We start from the raw sequence: 20,650 nt of genomic DNA, 5'->3' as shown, positions 1-20,650 counted from the left end.
TCTACTGTAGCGATGAATTACTAATCTTTCTATAGCACGTTTCTCACTTCTCTTGTTTTACTTTAACAGATCAAAGTCGCAAGAATTCCCATCACATGAAAAGTAAGCTGCGTACTTTGTCAAATGCTATTATCAGAGGCGTAACTAGAACGTTAATTGGGGGGTGCATATTCATATATTCCGTTGTGCTCTATTGATTTCTTTTGAAAGTAATTTGAATTTCCAAAGAAATCAGTAGGGGACAAGTGAATATATGAATATACACCCCCCCCCCAATTAACGTTCTAGTTACGCCTCTGGCTATTATCTGATCAGAAAAAACTTTTTACTGTATTTTTGGCTTTCAAGGTAACATATATTACAAACATGTTCATTGTATGATTTCCTTAAACTGCAATGGACTTTCTTTTTAACAAAGATTTTTGCATGCTTACTTCGAGAACTATTGAGGCTGTTGGGATTTGAAAATCTGAGATTTATTGGTGAGTCTTTCCTAATTTCTACATAGCTTTTACTTTCATATTTTCTTATGAATTATGTATTAGGTAAGTGATCAGTTTTCATAGCATTTTTAGGAACTTTCAGTTGAACAAAAAACCAGCAAATTTCTCAAGTAAAACATGATTTTAAGATTTGTTCGTTAGAAAATGACTGAACGTAAATCCTCAAATTTACTTATCCCAAAAACTTACATAGCACACGAGGAAGGAAATCCTTTGCTTAGGACGATAAAAAAAATTTGTGTCGTATGTACATTTTAATGTGCAGACGTCAGAATGAGCGATGAAAACAAGTCAGATTCATTTCTTGTAAAGAGAATAAGAATTGAACCTGTCACTTTTTGCAACTATAGAAGAGAAGTTATGAACATTTGCAATGATTTCTTTTAGGACATTGACACGTTTTCCTAGTTTACCCAGCCTGCTTTCTTTTAGGACATTGACACGTTTTCCTAGTTTACCCAGCGTGCTTTCTTTTAGGACATTGACACGTTTTCCTAGTTTACCCAGCGTGCTTTCTTTTAGGACATTGACACGTTTTCCTAGTTTACCCAGCGTGCTTTCTTTTAGGACATTGACACGTTTTCCTAGTTTACCCAGCCTGCTTTCTTTTAGGACATTGACCCGTTTTCCTAGTTTACCCAGCGTGCTTGACCATAGAATCTTGGATCACGAAAACCTGTAAGTATTGTCCATGTCATAGTTCAAACAGTCATCACGATTGTGAACCCTAAAATCGAGTTCTCCTTGTTGCATTTCTTATTAAGATCTGGAGATGAATTGTTTTTCTGGGTTCAAGATGAATATTGGTTTAAATGGCTCGATGGCGTGGGTCCCCCAAAATCGAAAACGCCCGTGGCTCTTCAAGGTTTGTTCGTCATCCGTCTTTACACGAGTTCCTAGTAGCGCATTAGTATCATCTGTGTTCCTTTTATAGAAATGATGAGCACTGTAGCGGATGGCGAGACTTCAACAGGGTATCATCCAAATTACATTGCCTAGCTATATTACGTCAAATCTCTACTACGTCAGATATAAGTTTAATATTAAGCAAATTTTCCTGTGTCCTTCGTGAATTTAAAAACCCATACGTACATCCGGGTGTTGTGAGAATCAGAAGATGGCATCAATACTATTTTACAAATGTATTGATGCCATCTGCTTTTGATTTAATTCCAAATATAGTTCCAACAGGTATTTTCTGAACAATAGACAGACAAAATAGACAAAAGCGAAATATTTTGTTATGGTAGTAAATAGTTCCGTGTTCATTTGCACACGGTCAGATCAATTGAATTTTCAAGGGTAAATCGCAGCTAATTTTTCGTTAAAAACCTAGCATGGCTGTATCGTAACTTTTTCTGTCAAGCACGTTGAAAAGACCTATCAAATTGGAAACAAAATGCCTTAACGCGGACATTTCAAAAAAAGCGCTACAACATATTCAAAAAATAACCGTTGCTCATTTTACCAATCATTTTGTGACATTGCTGCTTTTCAGACACTACGTTCCTTTTTCTCACATATATTCGCTTGATAAAAACACCTGCAATCCAACAGAGCTCGCATATGTCGTTGTCATGTTATATCTAGAGCTGTGACGCCCGAGATTTTGGATGAGATACAAGTTATTGAACCGAACTTTGACGAAACTAGTCGGCAAATATACCAGGTGTGGACACTAAAAATTTTTTAGTTTACAATTTCTGGCTCCGTGCCTCGATTTGTTGTTTGTCCGTCACTGTATGTTTCGATGAATGATTGATTGGATGCTTTCACAGGATTTGTTGCGAGAGGCTGAAAAGATTTCCGAGTGGATAAAGGAATCGGAAAAGTCCGAAACGCTGGCTTTGTATTTAGCACGGAGAGGAGCCATTTACAGGAAGGTTAGTGAAACTAATTTGTATTAGTTTGACCAATGACTAGCGCGGAGAGGAGCCATTTACAGGAAGGTTAGACAAACTAACTTGTATTAGTTTAACCAATGACTAGCACGGAGAGGAGCTATTTACAGGATGGTTAGTCAAACTAACTTGTATTAGTTTGACCAATGACTAGCACGGAGAGGAGCCATTTACAGGAAGGTTTCTCAAACTAACTTGTATTAGTGTGAGCAATGACTAGCACGGAGAGGAGCCATTTACAGGAAGGTTTCTCAAACTAACTTGTATTAGTTTGACCAATAACTAGCGCGGAGAGGAGCCATTTACAGGAAGGTTAGACAAACTAACTTGTATTAGTTTGACCAATGACTAGCACGGAGGGGAGCCATTTACAGGAAGGTTACTCAAATTAACTTGTATTAGTTTGAGCAATGACTAGCGCGGAGAGGAGCCATTTACAGGAAGGTTTCTCAAACTAACTTGTATTAGTTTGAGCAATGACTAGCGCGGAGAGGAGCCATTTACAGGAAGGTTAGACAAACTAACCTGTATTAGTTTGACCAATGACTAGCACGAGAGGAGCCATTTACAGGAAGGTTAGACAAACTATTAGTTTGACCAATGACTAGCACGGAGAGGAGCCATTTACAGGAAGGTTACTCAAACTAACCTGTATTAGTTTGACCAATGACTAGCACGGGGAGGAGCCATTTACAGGAAGGTTACACAAACTAACCTGTATTAGTTTGACCAATGACTAGCACGGAAGAGCCATTTACAGGAAGGTTACTCAAACTAACTTGTATTAGTTTGACCAATGACTAGCACGGAGAGGAGCCATTTACAGGAAGGTTTCTCAAACTAACCTGTATTAGTTTGACCAATGACTAGCGCGGAGAGGAGCCATTTACAGGAAGGTTACTCAAACTAACTTGTATTAGTTTGAGCAATGACTAGCACGGAGAGGAGCCATTTACAGGATGGTTAGTCAAACTAACTTGTATTAGTTTGACCAATGACTAGCACGGAGAGGAGCCATTTACAGGAAGGTTACTCAAACTAACTTGTATTAGTTTGAGCAATGACTGGCACGGAGAGGAGCCATTTACAGGATGGTTAGTCAAACTAACTTGTATTAGTTTGACCAATGATTAGCACGGAAAGGAGCCATTTACAGGAAGGTTACTCAAACTAACTTGTATTAGTTTGACCAATGACTAGCACGGAGAGGAGCCATTTACAGGAAGGCTAGACAAACTAACTTGTATTAGTTTGACCAATGACTAGCACGGAGAGGAGCCATTTACAGGAAGGTTAGACAAACTAACCTGTATTAGTTTGACCAATGACATACAATTTTGTGCAAAATGATGTAGTATCGAAAATTTTAATCCAAAATCTCCTAAAGTCATATCTAATTGAAGTATTTGCCTGCAACTTTTTTTAACTTAATGTTTGAATGACCGAAACTGCGATTGATGACTGTCTTACAACTTCATAAATCTCTTTACAGCTCGGTTTTCTCAAGAAAGCATGGAGTGATTTGGATCGGTTAGTAGATTATCTGATTTATTTGGAAGCGCTTTATTTTCACGAGTTGCCACGAAAGTTTGTATTAATTCCTTCGAGTTTCTGTTTCTGCAGATCCGTGGAGCTTGAGCCCCAACTATTAGTGAGTCGTTGGCAGCGGCATCTCTTACATCTTCTCAATGACAATCTCAAGGTAGGACACTTGGCAGTTTTACCATCGTCTCGTTAAAGGCTCAAAAAACTTTCTTGATTTCCCTCAGAAAGCTTTGGAGGACTTGACATTTATAACGAAACAAAATAGCCGAATCGTCAAAGTATATTTATCAAGGTACTACAAACACGACACTATGTCATCATAATTTTACCAGATCAGCTTTGTATTCTTTTCCTGCTGCTAAATTGCCTGGCAGAGTAAAGTGCAATGTATGGTTAACGCTTATTTTATGCGGCAATTTATATTGACCATTCTGAATCTTATTTTCTATTGATACTAGAATTTTTCCACTTGAATCTTCTATACATTTTGCTTTAATTTTATAGGGCCGACATCTACAAGTCGTTAGGTGACAGTACGATGGCAATCTTGAATTATTCTCAAGCCATTAAACTGGATCCTGATAATGCAACAACATACTATCAAAGAGCAGCGTTGTTTGTCGAGGTTTTTATTTCTTTTGCATGGTAGCCTCGCTGCATTGCTTCGTTTCTCTTTCATCTTTCTAAGTTACAATCTTTCAATCTTTAGTTACAATCTTTCAATCTTTCAATCAAAGATTGAGTTACACGTGTGTCATTTAATTTATAGCGCGGTGATGTTGTTCTCGCACTAGACGATTATCAAAAAGCCTCAAAGTTAGAACCAAGTAAAACAGATGCTATATTTTACATCGGTTGCCATAACTTCAACCAGAGGTGAGGTACACCGCAGGCTTTGTGAAGCAGCTCAGTCATCGTTAAAGTATAAATCTATTTAGACATTTGCCCGCAGCAGTAAAGTGCTTCACAGCCATGTTAAAGCAGGATCCATTGGACGCTAAAGCTTACTTATTCAGAGGAAAATCTCATGCCAAAATGGTTTGTCACTTACTCGTTTTCTTTGTACAAGTGTCGTGCTGCAAAAAATCGATTCATGAATTTCTTTGCTCTTTCGTCCATTGCAACGAATGGAGTTTTTCATATTTAAGGGAATTTTCGATTTGGCGCTTAAAGATCTTTCGTTCGCTGTTCATTTGAATCCAAGAAGTAAAGAAGGATTTTATCACCGTGGCTGCTTGCTTAGAAAGTAGGCTTGAACGATTATTGTATTTCATATATAAACAGTCGCTTGATTGACGAGGCCCGGCCGAAGGCCCTTTTCAAATGAAATTATGAAAAGATTTCAAATGAAGTCTTTACTACTGCATATCCCTCGGCCCGTTAGCTTTCAACACTTAGATCTGACCTGCCAACAAAAGTTGTTTTTAACTTAAGCCACCCTCCCCTCCCCCGCCCTCGTCCCATCCTCCAATGGTTGCACTACCGTTGCAAAGCCATCGCACATAATTTACACTCTATATCATACGATTCATTTGTCTAATTTTCCGTAGAATCAATCCCCAAAAAGCTCTACAAGATTTAAGCATCTCTTTATTATTGGACTGTACGGTCGACAACGTGTACTCATATTTGCATCGTGCGATTGTTTATACGGATCTGAAGCGGTCGGTTTTATTCTTGTCCTTAAAATGCTCGACGCTTTTATTATCAAAGCATTTCATAAATTCTACCTTCGATCTTCAATCTTAGTTGGGAAGAGGCACTCAGTGACTTGGAGTCCGCCTTGCAGCTTGACAACAACATTCCCAGTGCGCATGTCAATATTGGCTTGATTTTCATCGCTAAATACTCCAACTATCCAAGGTGAGAATGTCCATGAAATCGTGCAACGGGTTTGGAGTTTTTTCAGCAAATTCTACCATCTTTGTATGTTGTATAGATCAATTAAACGATTCTCGGCTGCACTTCGTGTTGATCCCACGTACGTTCGAGCTCACCTCTGCCGTGCTGAAGCGTACGAGAATATTGGAAACGTAAGTGGAAACACGTTTACAATTGCACCATCGAATAGGAAAATATTATACATGTGAATGTACTATCTCTGACCTAGAACCCAATCTACAAGATACGTGACTGCGCCAAAATTCTATAGTTACGAGTGAGGCAGGCCGCCATCTTGAAAGGTGGTAAAACTGACGATATTTACGATGAATAACTGCTTTTCCCGAGTTGGTGGACATTTGCAAAGCTCTTAGTCTAAGTTTGATTTTTTAAATGTTTTATTAGACTGTTTTTTTAAACTTTCTTTTAAATTATTTTTCATTTTGACTTTTGCTTTTTGCCACCTTTCAAGATGGCGTCCTTGTCCAACCTTGACACGGCAATACCATATTCTAGGAATCATTCCATGTTATACAAATACGCGGAAATGACGTCAAACTCTATGAAAACACGGCATTACTTATGCCAGCTAGTCCTTGACACAAACATACCTCCTGTGGAAACTTCAGTTTGGGGATTTCACCATACCAGTTCAAGAAAAATAACACGCCCCCCTGGCCATCGAGCCTTGACTTCATTTGTGTGTTATCCCTAGAAGTATCACAAAATCTGTATTTCTTTAGATCAAAGAGGCGATAAATGATTTTACCAAAGCTATTTATCTACATCCAAACAACGCCGACTATCGCATCGCGAGGGTAAGGGCTTCGTTATTGTACCGATCAACTTTTACCTTTAATCAGACACTGCGAAATACCAGGTAACCAGGGGGAGTTGGGAAATTTTTTTCTCACTAAGAAAAGTTCTGCATAGAATTGAGTCTCTTTGTATAAAGTTTATTCACCTTGAGCAACACGGGCGATACACTTATTCTTCGAGGAGCGAACTTGTTCATCTAGTATCATTTTTTTGTAGGGGAAACTTCTCTTGAAACAAAATAAACTGGACTTGGCAAGTTTTCACATAAGGTCAGTCAGTAAGTCGTATGCGCCTTAATTTATCCCACGTATGTTTAGCTCCGAGAAGAAGTCGCAATTTAATAGTTTGTGCTTCTGATGATTTTATATTGTGCATTGAAGGGTTGTCTGCATGTCGAGTGTGTTGTTTTTAGACAAGCTGCCGAACTAAGTAAAGGACTTGGAGGCTCCGCAACTCAACAGGCTGTCGTATATGCATTTTTGCAAGATCATGAAAAGGTACGTGTTCGTCAACAAGCTATATATAGTAGCTATAGCAATTTAAGATGATCATGAAAGTGTATCTCATGGGATCAGGTTTATGTCTCTTTGTATCTCTTTCCAAATTATTCTGAGTCACGTGTTACAAAACATTTTGCTAAATGTAACCTTTAGTGTACTTGCATGTCATTGATATAAACGTAAAAGTCTCTTGGAGAAGAGGTGATTGTAGCTTCAATCGAGTCCGCCCCGGGAGGTTGTACAACTTTAACTGATGTGTCGTGGCCTGTCTATTACTTTGTTTTGTCAATACTTCGGTTTTTACTTTTAAAGCAATAAATTCCCAAAGAAATGAATAACGATGACTTCTAAATCTTACATAGCACGACCAAACCTGCAGTTTGGCTACGTAACTGTACACAATTGAACTAAAATACATGGAACGCCACCTGAAGCAAATAAGTGAAGCCAAATCTTGCACCCAGACACGCGAGATTACACCCAGACGCGCGTGTGTGGTGATTCGAGATACTGAAAATTGATTGACTACACACGCGTGTGTATGTGTAATCTCGCGTGTCTGGGTGTAAAATTTAGCTTCAAGACTTTTCTATTATCGGTAGCGTTCCTTGTATTTTAGTTCAACGCTGTACACACGTCGTGTGATTTGTACTAATGCATTCATGTTTGTAAATGTAGATCGTCCAGGTTGGTATAGTCCTGAGAAGGACTGTTTTTGTTGTTGTTGACTGACGTTTCGACAACCTAAAAACTCAAAAACAGTCCTTCTCAAGACTATACCAACCTGAACGATCTACATTTACAAACATGTAACGATACTCCCGGGTTCAAACCATTTACTTTACTAATGGATCCATTGCCATGTTTGGTAGGCGATTGATATTCTTACGCGAGCAGCCCGTATTTCCCCCGTAGCAGATATGTACGTGTTGTTGGGAAAGACGTGTATGAAAGCAAAGCAATACGAGAATGCCATCGCCAGTTTCAAAAGAGCCATATCCAACCTGGTAAATATTATATTCACTTCAATAAGTTCATCAAGAGTGTGTGTGGAAAGATTGCATTTATTTTGTGATGTAATGCAACGAAATCGACCAATCACAGTCGGGCATAATATTGCACCATATTCAAGTTAGCGAAAAATTCACCTATAACGAAGACGCTACGGGTATTTTAACGAAAGAGTCCGTGTATACTAGAACCGAGACCATTGTGAAAATTTTTATGCCCGCTCATTTAGTTGTGCAATGTTAATTTTTCTTTGCTTGGTCACCGCGAAAACTGCAGATTTCTAAAAAAAAAACAACGATGACAATTATGAAAGTGTTGACAATTTATATAGTAGAACCAAAATGCGAGGGTTGGTTACACCACCGAATAAAACGTGAATCTCTCATATTTTCTTTGCACAAAAAGTAATCACCTTCAACTACATGTATCAATATATAATCCTTTAGGATTTATATTATGAATTTATATTTACATTATTTAAAGGATTATACTTATATAAATATATAAAGGATTTATATATAGGATATAAATATATATATAAATATATAGGATATAAATATATAAAGGATTTATATAAAGGATTTATATTATGAATAATCTCTCTGATGATGGCTTTGGAATACATGTAGTAACCTCATTGAATTTAGTTTGTTTTCCTGAGTTTTCTTAAATGCTTTGTTAGAAACCTTGGCATCCACGGACTCCGATGCCAATTGAAGCGGCTGCCGTCTACTTCATGATTGGAAATTGTTTTACCGAACTACACAATCCAACTGCCGCCCTTGACGCGTTCAATCACGCCATCAAAGTTAATCCTGATTATGCTGAAGTTAGTAATTTGGGAATTGTACAATGTAGTCATCGAATTCTCTGTGTAGGAAGGTTACTTGGTGTATGACGCATGAAAAATTGTTGCAAAGCGACAAGTGGTTAAGAAGCTATCCATAGACTTACCAACAACATACAACCATCTTACCAACAGTATACAACCATCTTACCAACAGTATACAACCATCTTATCAACAGTATACAACCATCTTACCATCAGTATACAACCATCTTACCAACAGTATACAACCATCTTATCAACAGCATACAACCATCTTACCAACAGTATACAACCATCTTATCAACAGTATACAACCATCTTACCATCAGTATACAACCATCTTACCAACAGTATACAACCATCTTACTAACAGTATACAGACATCTTACCAACAGTATACAGACATCTTACCAACAGTATACAGACATCTTACCAACAGTATACAGACATCTTACTAACAGTATACAGACATCTTACCAACAGTATACAGACATCTCACCAACAGTATACAGACATCTTACCAACAGTATACAGACATCTTACTAACAGTATACAGACATCTTACCAACAGTATACAGACATCTTACTAACAGTATACAGACATCTTACTAACAGTATACAGACATCTTACTAACAGTATACAGACATCTTACCAACAGTATACAGACATCTTACCAACAGTATACAGACATCTTACCAACAGTATACAATCATCTTACAACCGTATACAGTGAACGTACACCAACAGCATTCAGACATCTTAACTATATTTGATAAGAATTTATTTAATGTTTGTTTATTTTATTTACTGTCGCATGATTCAGGCCTATTACAATCGCGGTCTAACCAAAATGAAATTAAAACATTCAAAAAGTATTCACGACTTCAATCGTGCCCTGGCCATCAATCCCAAACTATTCCAGGCGTTCTTAAGTCGTGCCGTATACTATGCAATGAAAGGTCGTTTTTCTAAAGGCATCATGAATTGTAACGAAGCAATAAAACTTAAACCAAGAAGTGTTAGGGCATATCTCTACAGGTAATTTACATCGTGAATAAACACAACTCCATCTTCAATGTATAACAAAGAAACGAATTGTTCCCTTTTAGAGGGGCATTGAAGTTTCATATCTCCGCTTTCAAAGTGGCTATACGTGACTTGACAGAAGCGATTGCCATAGATTCTGCTTGTCTACTGGCCTACTTTAACCGTGCTGTGTGTTTCCATGCTTTGAAGTACTATCAAAAGGTAATGGAGAAGCGCATGTGACTCATAAACATGTTCGCGAATTGTTTCAATCACCAAAGATTTCTGCACTCCACTCTTTCTGATTTTCAATTACCGATGAAGAATTCATTATTTTTTGCCGGGACTACATTACCTCACAGTTTCTCCAATGTCTAAATTTAAATCAACGAGCAATTCATTACCCCCCCCCCGGGAACATCTCATGTCGAGACAATGGTTGAGACTCTACACGCATTCCCGAGAGCTTTCAAGTATACAATATGTAAAAACTATATGTGCCCACGTTATCGCATTGATGGTGACCACTGTACTTTCGCAGACGATGTACAGTTCAAATTTAATTGATGAATGTAATAGACTATGAAAATGATCAAAAGCTTATTGATACTCGATCTCTATGGACCGAGAAGAGTCTACAGGCGTTGAATATAACGTTGCGCTGAACTTTCCCTAATCTTTGAATTATTTTCTATATCATTATGGCAGTGAGCACTTTGTAAATATCATTTTTTTGAGCTTTGCGATCTCGTATCTTATTATCAATGGTGTGTACCTACCTCTAAGAACCTTATAAAAGTAAACTCGAGTTGTCGACGGTCCATTTTTGAAGATATCCAAGTTCTCAGATGATTTGATACTCCAAATTGTTCATTTCAGGCTCTTATTGATTACAGCACAGTGTTATTGTGTTCACGGGAACTTGATCTGAAGGTGATGTGGATTTATATGTATTCAGCGAAAATCTTCATGGGATGACGTTGGCTTTGGTATATCATGTGTTACAGTCGTTATCCAATGAATGATCGCATAAAACTTTCCATTAAAGGTATTGCAGAACAGGGGCTTGCTGTACCTGGAGCTTGGCGATGTGGATAATGCCGTGATGGATTTCAAAGAAGTTTCAAAGGTACGATTATCTATGACGTGAAAAATAACAACACGACTATAATTCTTTTAAGACTTTCGATAGCACTGCATCCATTTGAAAGGAAGCATTTCGTTGATGATCTAACTTCTCCTGTGATAGCGATGTTATGGAACGCAAGCATATATATCATGAAGTGGACAGTACTATTGTGGAATGATTTGATTTTGTTAAGGTGTCACCGAACAACCCGAATATTCACCACACACTTGGACTCTGTTATCACAAGTAAGATAATAATCATACCCTCGTTCGTAGCAAGACTCTCTTCATTATATCATTATTATAGTGCCTGCTGCTTTTCAAATGTATGCCTTTGATTTTTTTGTGAAATACACTTCATTCTGTCTAGATTCTTTTACATTCTCATCTATATTTCTCAGATTAGGCCGTTTGGTAGACTCGGTCAAGTGCCACTCAGAATCGTTAGAATGCGATCCATTCTTTAAAGAAGCTTACATTGGGCGTGGCAATGCTTTCATGGATTATGGTCATGCTGTTGCAACGCGTCATGCAAGGTAGTAATTATGGTCATGCTGTTGCAACACGTCATGCAAGGTAGTAATTATGGTCATGCTGTTGCAACACGTCATGCAAGGTAGTAATTATGGTCATGCTGTTGCAACACGTCATGCAAGGTAGTAATTATGGTCATGCTGTTGCAACACGTCATGCAAGGTAGTAATTATGGTCATGCTGCTGCAACACGTCATGCAAGGTAGTAATTATGGTCATGCTGTTGCAACACGTCATGCAAGGTAGTAATTATGGTCATGCTGTTGCAACGCGTCATGCAAGGTAGTAATTATGGTCATGCTGTTGCAACACGTCATGCAAGGTATTTATGGTCATGCTGTTGCAACACGTCATGCAAGGTAGTAATTATGGTCATGCTGTTGCAACGCGTCATGCAAGGTAGTAGTTATGGTCATGCTGTTGCAACACGTCATGCAAGGTAGTAATTATGGTCATGCTGTTGCAACGCGTCATGCAAGGTAGTAATTATGGTCATGCTGTTGCAACACGTCATGCAAGGTAGTAATTATGGTCATGCTGTTGCAACACGTCATGCAAGGTAGTAATTATGGTCATGCTGTTGCAACGCATCATGCAAGGTAGTAATTATGGTCATGCTGTTGCAACACGTCATGCAAGGTAGTAATTATGGTCATGCTGTTGCAACGCGTCATGCAAGGTAGTAATTATGGTCATGCTGTTGCAACACGTCATGCAAGGTAGTAATTATGGTCATGCTGTTGCAACACGTCATGCAAGGTAGTAATTATGGTCATGCTGTTGCAACGCGTCATGCAAGGTAGTAATTATGGTCATGCTGTTGCAACACGTCATGCAAGGTAGTAATTATGGTCATGCTGTTGCAACGCGTCATGCAAGGTAGTAATTATGGTCATGCTGTTGCAACGCATCATGCAAGGTAGTAATTATGGTCATGCTGTTGCAACACGTCATGCAAGGTAGTAATTATGGTCATGCTGTTGCAACGCGTCATGCAAGGTAGTAATTATGGTCATGCTGTTGCAACACGTCATGCAAGGTAGTAATTATGGTCATGCTGTTGCAACACGTCATGCAAGGTAGTAATTATGGTCATGCTGTTGCAACGCGTCATGCTGTTGCAACGCGTCATGCAAGGTAGTAATTATGGTCATGCTGTTGCAACACGTCATGCAAGGTAGTAATTATGGTCATGCTGTTGCAACGCGTCATGCAAGGTAGTAATTATGGTCATGCTGTTGCAACGCATCATGCAAGGTAGTAATTATGGTCATGCTGTTGCAACGCGTCATGCAAGGTAGTAATTATGGTCATGCTGTTGCAACGCGTCATGCAAGGTAGTAATTATGGTCATGCTGTTGCAACGCGTCATGCAAGGTAGTAATTCTCCGCAAACGACTGCTAACAAATACCTTGCAGATGTTACAAATTTGTTTCATGCCATTCCTCTGAGGTCAATTTGTGGCAATGATTCCCTGAAAATACGTATCACGCTACGGTATAGATGGTTAAAATTCTTGACCTAGAAACCTTTGTCCTTGCCATTGCTTCTATTTTTTTGGACTTTCTTTTCTATCTCATTTTGCTTTAATTGCTATAGAAAGGATAGTGGAACAAGCCACCATATGTTATACTATCTCTTTCGGAGTTTACATTTAAGTCTACTTACAGGTTTGATTATCTAAGAGCACTTCACCTTGATCCAACATGCCTGTCCGCCCGTGTAAACCTTGGCTATAATTTGCAGGTATAGTATAATAAAGTATAAAGTGGATAATAAGGTAGAAGAGTAGTCGGCAGTATACTGTTCTTTGCTTTTTAGTATCATTAATATAACTTTAGTATGGTAGCATAGGATATGATGAACAACTAAATCCTAACATGATACACTGATACATTTCTATGTTCCATCTAAACTTTTCCTATAACGACGGATGCGCGCGATCTTCTCTTTCAAGGTGGAAGGAAAATATCAAAAGGCTTGGGACCAGTTTACCGTCGCTTTGAATGTCGACAGAGGTAAAACTTTCACATTCATCTAGTAAAGATGACTTGAAACGTTCACGTTGACTTCTGTACGATTTCATTTCAGGTTCACAAGCAGCTCTTGAAAGTCGAGCGATAGTCAACTTACAAATGTCAAACACCTTCGCTGCTTTTGTCGACATAAATGACTGTCTACAAGTACGAACTTGTCGTTCGCTTTTTGGAACATCACATAAAATTTTTGTCCTCATCATAAATACATTTTACGACTGCTAGATTTCCAAAACTGCTGAACTTCTGACAAATCGTGGCGTTATACAACAGGTTGTGTGTTGAATTATCGCTCTAGCTCGCGCCATCTTGGTCTTTATACATGTTGCTCGTATTAAATATACTCAATCAGTTTATTTCCTTTGCAGTTTATGGGCGACACTGTGAATGCCATGAATGACTATCAAGCTGCTCTACGTCTGGAACCCGAGTATTCCCTAGCATACTACAACGCGGCGAATCTTTATTTTAAACAAAGGCAGTTTAAGCAGGTATATTGATGGATTTTAAAAAACGATTATAGTTCTACTGCTTCTCGTCAATACAATGTTGTGTCTGCTATCCCATATGATGTGATTACCTTATAACAAGCCATGCCCCTGCGGTTATTTAAAAGTTACCCCAATCAAAATATCCCAATATATTAAGTGGCGAGGCAATCTCAGTACATGGGGCAGGGGGAAGTAGGGGGCACATATTCATATATCATACATGCATGTTCTTCCGTAATAAGTTTCTCTGCAATCCATTGTTTTCTACGGATTAAGAGATGCATATATGAATTTATACGCTCCTCTCCAATCAACGAGCTCGCTACGTCACTGCATATATGAATTTATACGCTCCTCTCCAATCAACGAGCTCGCTACGCCACTGCATATATGAATTTATACGCTCCTCTCCAATCAACGAGCTCGCTACGTCACTGCATATATGAATTTATACGCTCCTCTCCAATCAACGAGCTCGCTACGCCACTGCATATATGAATTTATACGCTCCTCTCCAATCGACGAGCTCGCTAAGCCACTGCATATATGAATTTATACGCTCCTCTCAATCGACGAGCTCGCTACGCCACTGCATATATGAATTTATACGCTCCTCTCCAATCGACGAGCTCGCTACGCCACTGCATATATGAATTTATACGCTCCTCTCCAGTCAACGAGCTCGCTACATCACTGCATATATTTTTTCCACAAATTTGGTTTTTCCACCGATCATGTAGAAGCCATTTCTACGGTCATAATATGCTAAGGCGTTTTTGTAAATTCTTACACATTATCTCATTCTTATGCAAAACTAATTCACCTCTACTATTCATATTCCAATTGTAAGAGTTTTTCTCCAACATCTTTTCTCAGGCGTTGACTTATTATGAAAAAGCTTGTTCTTGGAACCCGAAAGATGAAAGCGCAGTGCTAAATAACGCAATCACTAAAGTCAGTCGAATCTCAGTAGTATTTCATCAAGTTTTATCGTTTTTGTTCTTCATATTTCATTCCTGATAAGTTTTCTATCCGTACGAATTTCTCAGGTCTTGTTGAAGCAGTTTGATTCGGCTTTGAAAGATTTTCAGAAAGCAAGTAAGAAGCGTTATTATGTGTGTGTGTGCAATACAAAGTCAGATGTATCTTCAATCTCGTCGATTCTTTCATTCAGTTGAGTTAAGCCCGTATTCAGCGCACATTTATCTCAATCGCGGTAATCTGTACGCTTCACTTGGACAATTTGAGAATGCAGAACAAGATTACAGCCATGGTATGTCGATGAATGTTAACGATTGTAGTATATAAGGCGATTGTCTGAACTGCATGAAAACATTTCAAAGCTGCTTGTTTAATGCGTTGTACATTAAGCAGTTCTGTATTAGGCGGACACTCTAAAGTCTTGGATTTAATCGCATGTATATCTAATTCGTAAAATCAATCCCAATCAAAAGGATACCCATATTAAGCGGACAATACAGTCCGGTCCCCGAGACTGTCAAGCTTGAGTGCATTAAGTTAACAGTGTTAGATGAAGTGTTTCATGTATTTTTTATTACATTACCCTATCAAATGTGGCACTTGTTATTCATACGAAGCATTTTCTTCCATTTTTGTGGTTTACACACGTGACGTTACGTAGCAGATTTGCTTTATTTTTACAAAGAATTAAGCCATAACAGCATACTTTCATCATATATAGTTCCTCCAATAACACACTTTAAATATCTTTTACTATGTGAGATTTTACCGTGTGTAAGTCTTAACGAAAGATTTCCCTAAAAGTCTTCGTTGTCATCATCACTTGAGTCCAACGATCTATTTTCAGCGTTGCAGTTAAAGCCGGGCGACGCATTGACTTACAAAAGTCGCGCCGATGTCCGAGGGAAATTGTCGAAACGATCCGAAGCGATAGAGGATTATAAAATGGCGATCGTATTACAGGCGAGAGAAAATCAAAATGATCGAAAGTAGGTGAAAACAGACATGTACATGTAACAGCGATTCTAGCCTCGTTGTTGTTATTTGCTTCAACATCTAATGTTTTAAATGATTGTTCTAATTTTTTATGTTCTTACTTTAAAAGCATTAATTTTCTGTGAATATGTACTGTATTGTGGTAACACGCATGCTCGATAGCGCTGCTATAGGAAGCCTGGGTCGAGTAGCAGCAAAAGATATCTTCCCCGAAAATCCCGTGAAATAACTCTATATTTTCAAATAAACTTTCTTATTCGGTTAGTTGGTTCATCGAAAGGTGAGGGGAAAAATAATATTTGCGGAAAAAATTGTTATGGATAACTATAAATATAATTGGAGGATGCGGGCATCGATCCCGCTACCTCGCGCATGCTAAGCGCGCGCTCTACCATTTGAGCTAATCCCCCTGACAGAAATATCTACGAAAAGTATGCAAATTATCATAGCAGCAGTCGTTCAGTGAAATATTCATAAAATATCTCAAATACTTTTGAATTAATTCGAGCTTACAAAGCAAATTTCTAAGGAGATAAATTTCCGTAAACAAAGCAAACGAACGACACACAAAGTTTGTGGATGTATTTTTCAATGGGAACATATTCATTGCTACTGGCATTTATTTTAAGTCATGGATGTCTCGTCATCCATAGTGTTTCAGCTCAGAATAAAAGAACGTTGACAACGTCATGTAGTACAAAAGACGATTGTAAAACTCCTCTGGCACCAATATGTTGTGGAAAGACAGGTTTTAAGCATTGTACAAATGCCTCAGGATGTGTTGGTATTTCTTGTGATTCCTCTTTCGAATGCGACGAAGGTAGAATGTGGTGCTGCTCAAACAAATGCAAAAATTCGTATTGTATTATGCCCATTTGGGCTATAGTTTTGGTTGCTATGGCTGTGGCCGTCATTGTCACAATACTTTTGATCTACGTTATACTTGAATGCTGTCGAAGATGGCCTAATGTTAGAAGAGCACTTTGTTGAAAATATCGCTTCAAATGTATTTCGTGAATTACAAATCAACTTAGACGAAGCGTTCTTCTTCGACTTTTACTTCCGGTCAGTCGAACTCGATTTCCGGTCAGAAGAATACAAGGACAAGCAAGTAATTAGACAAAATAACCAACATGTTTTGATGTTTTAATATTAATCTAGTACATCAATAAAACATTGGATTTCTTAGACAAGCGATTATATAAATAATTCACCATTGATTCTTCCATGGTACCTGTTGGCTAAACCAACAAAGATGGCACATGTTAAATCCATAGGAAGTCCATAATCCACCAACATAACACGTCATTGTTCTGTTCTCTTGGGCAGACCATGCTTAGCAAGATAGTTCCTGACGTAATGAATAAAATTATTTTAAATGCGTTAAAATGGAAGTTTGTTTACAAGTACAAATTTCTTTTTTTCATTGCTTGCAAAAGGAAAGGCTTCCAAGCATGTTGGCACATTTCAGTTGATCACATCACAAAAAATACTTACTCTCTGGCGGCAGCAATAAATGCCTTTTTTCTCTCTTGAAATGATAAATGCCTTTCCTTTGAGTCTTTTCCGAATGAATTATCAGCAGGTTTACTGCTACTATTGCTTGGTGAGCTTGTCTGTCCGATGGTGTAAAATGAAATGATAAAATGTAAGTTACAAGTACAACAAGTACTGCAATTGTAAAATCTCAAATGTCACCTTTTCTATTTGTTCAGGTGTGTACGACACTTTTCCTTCCAAGAAATTTGTTATGCTGGTGTCAACACACTTTGTTATTTCTGTAAAGGAAACACAGCCCCACATTGCTTGCATTCACCAACACATTAATTCATTGAGAAATAATGTCATTTCCAATAGTACATACTTATATTTTTCCTTATGACTGACATTGGCACCTGTGGTAAAACATTTTTCACTTGAGAAGCCATGGACTCTACCGTACTATCAAAACCATCCCGTTCTTGATGATGTGACATAGCACTTGCAAAAGTCTTTTAGTCGCTGACCTAGAGCATTGAAAAAACTATTTTAAAGATGATGGAACTAAAAATAGAAGGGGTTCAACCGAATTACTTTGTTCAAGAAAATATCTTTTTGTATACTCTGCTTTCTCTTTTGCATCAAATTTTGTGGAGGTTATACCAAGTTTCTCTGCCATAAACTACATGAAAAAAATATTGAAATGGTTTCATTTTAGTCAATGTAATATCTTTGGTAAAAAATATTGCGTCCTACATTCTGAACTGCAACACTATAATCTTCTTTGCTTTCATTGTCTTTTCTCTTGGGTGGCTCAAAAAACCTAAACATAAAAACAAATTATCAGTCATGTAATTAAATCACTTTATAAGTCTGTGCTACACATTATCTAAGTAATCCATACCTTATTTTCATATGAGTGTAGGGTGTGAATATTAGCCAAAGAAAATCACTCCACCAATAACTGCCAAGAACGGACTGTAAGTGTGGACATGTTTAATTGGTAAATTGATATGCTATTTATTGTATTAGTACAATACTAACCGGAGAAATTTGTACAAAATATGGTCTTGATATAGTAATTGTTGCCTATAAATGTTGTCAATATTATTAGTAAAAGGACTAGGTTTAGAAACCAAATAAATCATATTTTGTGCATACCACCACAAACCGTTCATTCTTTTCATCAAATGGCATTGCACTACAACAAACACATGATTGTAAAGCTTGCTAAAGAATAACTTGGATATATAAGCAGGTCAAGAGTCTTTGCATAACATGTACCTACCTAAACTTAAGAAGTCCTTGGGTTCCATTAGTGGTGGCTCCTTCTGGAAAAACAAGCGAAGGAACAGGGTCGCCTTGTTCAACTTCATCATATTTTAATATCCATCTCAGGAATGTTGGTATGTGGTTTCTTACAGCATCCTCAAAACACAAATCTTGTTCTAACTTAAATGAACGAAGTTACCATGATTCTATAAACAATTGACCTTACCATGAAACATGGTAAAATAGATTCAAAAGCCAAACTGTCCATAGGACTTAGGTGATTTGATACAATCATCTAAATTTATGAAATAAGGAGTCAAATAAGTTTCATGTTATAGGATATAATTAAAGAAATTCAGAGCACTGTAGTACAAAATGAAACTTGTTATTTTGAAAAACTTTACATACTTTACATTCCTGTCTATGAACTAATTCCACTCCTTGCTGAGTTACAATCAAACCGGACATGGCACCAGATACACGTAACAGCAATCTACAGTATACATTTATAAAACATAACAACATGCCAAATTTTGGATTATACTTTCATGCACAATCCATTTTCTTATATCTAACCATACCGTCTTATCATCCATGATTTCGGCACTATTAATAACACCACATATAACTGGGCGATGAAAAATATCCTTATTACCATGACAACTATTCCAAGAGGAAGGTAAAATGGCAGAGGGAGTAGTGCCAATCCATTGGGAAATCTGCAAGAAACAACAAAAGTTAATACAAGACAGTACAAGCCATCTTCTCCATTGGCTGAAGAATGAAAAGCCAAATATGCTTCCTAATACCCCTTGCCAGTTGCACAAAGCTTGGATACAGTTATCCATTGGATAGCAATTTTTTTAAAACTTTTATAAAACCCTTTAAAAATCAAAAAACATAAGTTTTGAAATGAGCAATCACTGGAATAAAATATGGTTTCGAAGATTATGAAATTTTTTTATTGTAAGAAAAATATAAACACTTTTTTCAAGTTTGGAAATTTTAGCTATCCAATGGATAATGCTATCCAGGCTTCATGTAACCGGCCCCTGGTGATGTGAGGTGAGAAGGTGGTTTGGGTTTTAAAGTAGATTGTTTTTTTGCTCACTCATTGCCTACCCTAATTATCCATACAATGAAAATTGAAGCACCACGTTGCATGCAATTGAATAAATGTTGTTTAATCAATGAAAATCAAGTAAAAACATTTCTATTTTTTCCTTAGACAAAAGCAGGAGATTATCAAAGGTGCGATTTATTGACAAAGTTTATTAAATTTGGAGAGCGGGAAGCAAACTTTGCCCTTTATACTTGGGCTGGCTGTGTAACTTGTTATGGACTTGCTAATTCAAATTTTTTTAAATATTCTTTCTTTTCATATATTTCCCTTAAAGGGAATAGTAAAGAAGGAATTACAATCTACAGGACGAAACAAAAAAACGCTTTCGGTCAATCTGTCCAGTGTACACCTGCATGGCAGCCAGGAAGAATAAAATGGTACTACAAAAACGATCAATATAGAAAAAAATATTACCTGCTGTGATAAAATAAGTTTTCTATTCCAGTATTCGATGTCATGATATAAAAAAAAGGCAGAGACCTCAAATCATTCTAAATGAACGCGCTTATATATATATAAACTGATTTTCCCAAACAATTTGAAATTGCTTGCTTATCACTAGCACTCCAAGCAGCTTCTCTATGCGTGAGAT

At 37.6% G+C, this 20,650-nt stretch overlaps 2 protein-coding genes and 1 non-coding gene across 3 annotated transcripts in view; 1 reads left to right on the top strand and 2 right to left on the bottom strand.

Annotated features, from left to right (window-relative positions):
- Window positions 1-17,573, top strand: part of LOC124444530 — a 28,411-nt gene extending 10,838 nt beyond the window's left edge. The window contains exons 17-52 of the mRNA XM_046995151.1: window positions 36-102; window positions 1,116-1,181; window positions 1,268-1,368; window positions 1,438-1,477; window positions 2,094-2,172; window positions 2,282-2,386; window positions 3,897-3,934; window positions 4,028-4,106; window positions 4,174-4,241; window positions 4,454-4,574; window positions 4,719-4,825; window positions 4,888-4,987; window positions 5,098-5,195; window positions 5,500-5,613; window positions 5,699-5,812; window positions 5,889-5,982; window positions 6,574-6,648; window positions 6,866-6,918; window positions 7,062-7,146; window positions 8,022-8,156; window positions 8,843-8,989; window positions 9,814-10,028; window positions 10,100-10,238; window positions 10,896-10,949; window positions 11,065-11,145; window positions 11,339-11,391; window positions 11,547-11,681; window positions 13,351-13,426; window positions 13,638-13,698; window positions 13,772-13,863; window positions 13,942-13,989; window positions 14,085-14,207; window positions 15,084-15,161; window positions 15,257-15,305; window positions 15,382-15,480; window positions 16,036-17,573. Coding sequence (XP_046851107.1) covers window positions 36-102; window positions 1,116-1,181; window positions 1,268-1,368; window positions 1,438-1,477; window positions 2,094-2,172; window positions 2,282-2,386; window positions 3,897-3,934; window positions 4,028-4,106; window positions 4,174-4,241; window positions 4,454-4,574; window positions 4,719-4,825; window positions 4,888-4,987; window positions 5,098-5,195; window positions 5,500-5,613; window positions 5,699-5,812; window positions 5,889-5,982; window positions 6,574-6,648; window positions 6,866-6,918; window positions 7,062-7,146; window positions 8,022-8,156; window positions 8,843-8,989; window positions 9,814-10,028; window positions 10,100-10,238; window positions 10,896-10,949; window positions 11,065-11,145; window positions 11,339-11,391; window positions 11,547-11,681; window positions 13,351-13,426; window positions 13,638-13,698; window positions 13,772-13,863; window positions 13,942-13,989; window positions 14,085-14,207; window positions 15,084-15,161; window positions 15,257-15,305; window positions 15,382-15,480; window positions 16,036-16,181 — 3,335 coding nt within the window. The 3' untranslated portion in view covers window positions 16,182-17,573. The remainder of the gene's footprint in view (window positions 1-35; window positions 103-1,115; window positions 1,182-1,267; window positions 1,369-1,437; window positions 1,478-2,093; window positions 2,173-2,281; window positions 2,387-3,896; window positions 3,935-4,027; window positions 4,107-4,173; window positions 4,242-4,453; window positions 4,575-4,718; window positions 4,826-4,887; window positions 4,988-5,097; window positions 5,196-5,499; window positions 5,614-5,698; window positions 5,813-5,888; window positions 5,983-6,573; window positions 6,649-6,865; window positions 6,919-7,061; window positions 7,147-8,021; window positions 8,157-8,842; window positions 8,990-9,813; window positions 10,029-10,099; window positions 10,239-10,895; window positions 10,950-11,064; window positions 11,146-11,338; window positions 11,392-11,546; window positions 11,682-13,350; window positions 13,427-13,637; window positions 13,699-13,771; window positions 13,864-13,941; window positions 13,990-14,084; window positions 14,208-15,083; window positions 15,162-15,256; window positions 15,306-15,381; window positions 15,481-16,035) is intronic.
- Trnaa-agc lies at window positions 16,522-16,594 on the bottom strand. Its single transcript has one exon. It is a non-coding gene; the product is annotated as a tRNA-Ala (tRNA).
- Window positions 17,310-20,632, bottom strand: LOC124445018 (lipid droplet-regulating VLDL assembly factor AUP1-like). The gene is given in 15 exon segments (XM_046995731.1): window positions 17,310-17,535; window positions 17,682-17,800; window positions 17,883-17,962; window positions 18,049-18,121; window positions 18,123-18,190; window positions 18,258-18,345; window positions 18,420-18,486; window positions 18,568-18,641; window positions 18,708-18,752; window positions 18,825-18,864; window positions 18,952-19,091; window positions 19,162-19,230; window positions 19,344-19,428; window positions 19,517-19,654; window positions 20,473-20,632. Coding segments are annotated over 15 exon segments (1,176 nt in total). The 5' UTR covers window positions 20,517-20,632; the 3' UTR covers window positions 17,310-17,489.
- Between the last annotated feature and the right edge of the window lie 18 nt (window positions 20,633-20,650).

The sequence above is a fragment of the Xenia sp. Carnegie-2017 genome, unplaced genomic scaffold (genome assembly GCF_021976095.1).
Source record: "Xenia sp. Carnegie-2017 unplaced genomic scaffold, XeniaSp_v1 HiC_scaffold_21, whole genome shotgun sequence".
Taxonomy (NCBI): Eukaryota; Metazoa; Cnidaria; class Anthozoa; order Malacalcyonacea; family Xeniidae; genus Xenia; species Xenia sp. Carnegie-2017.
Note: the sequence above shows the minus strand (reverse complement) of the source record. Positions and strands in the feature narration are given on the sequence as shown.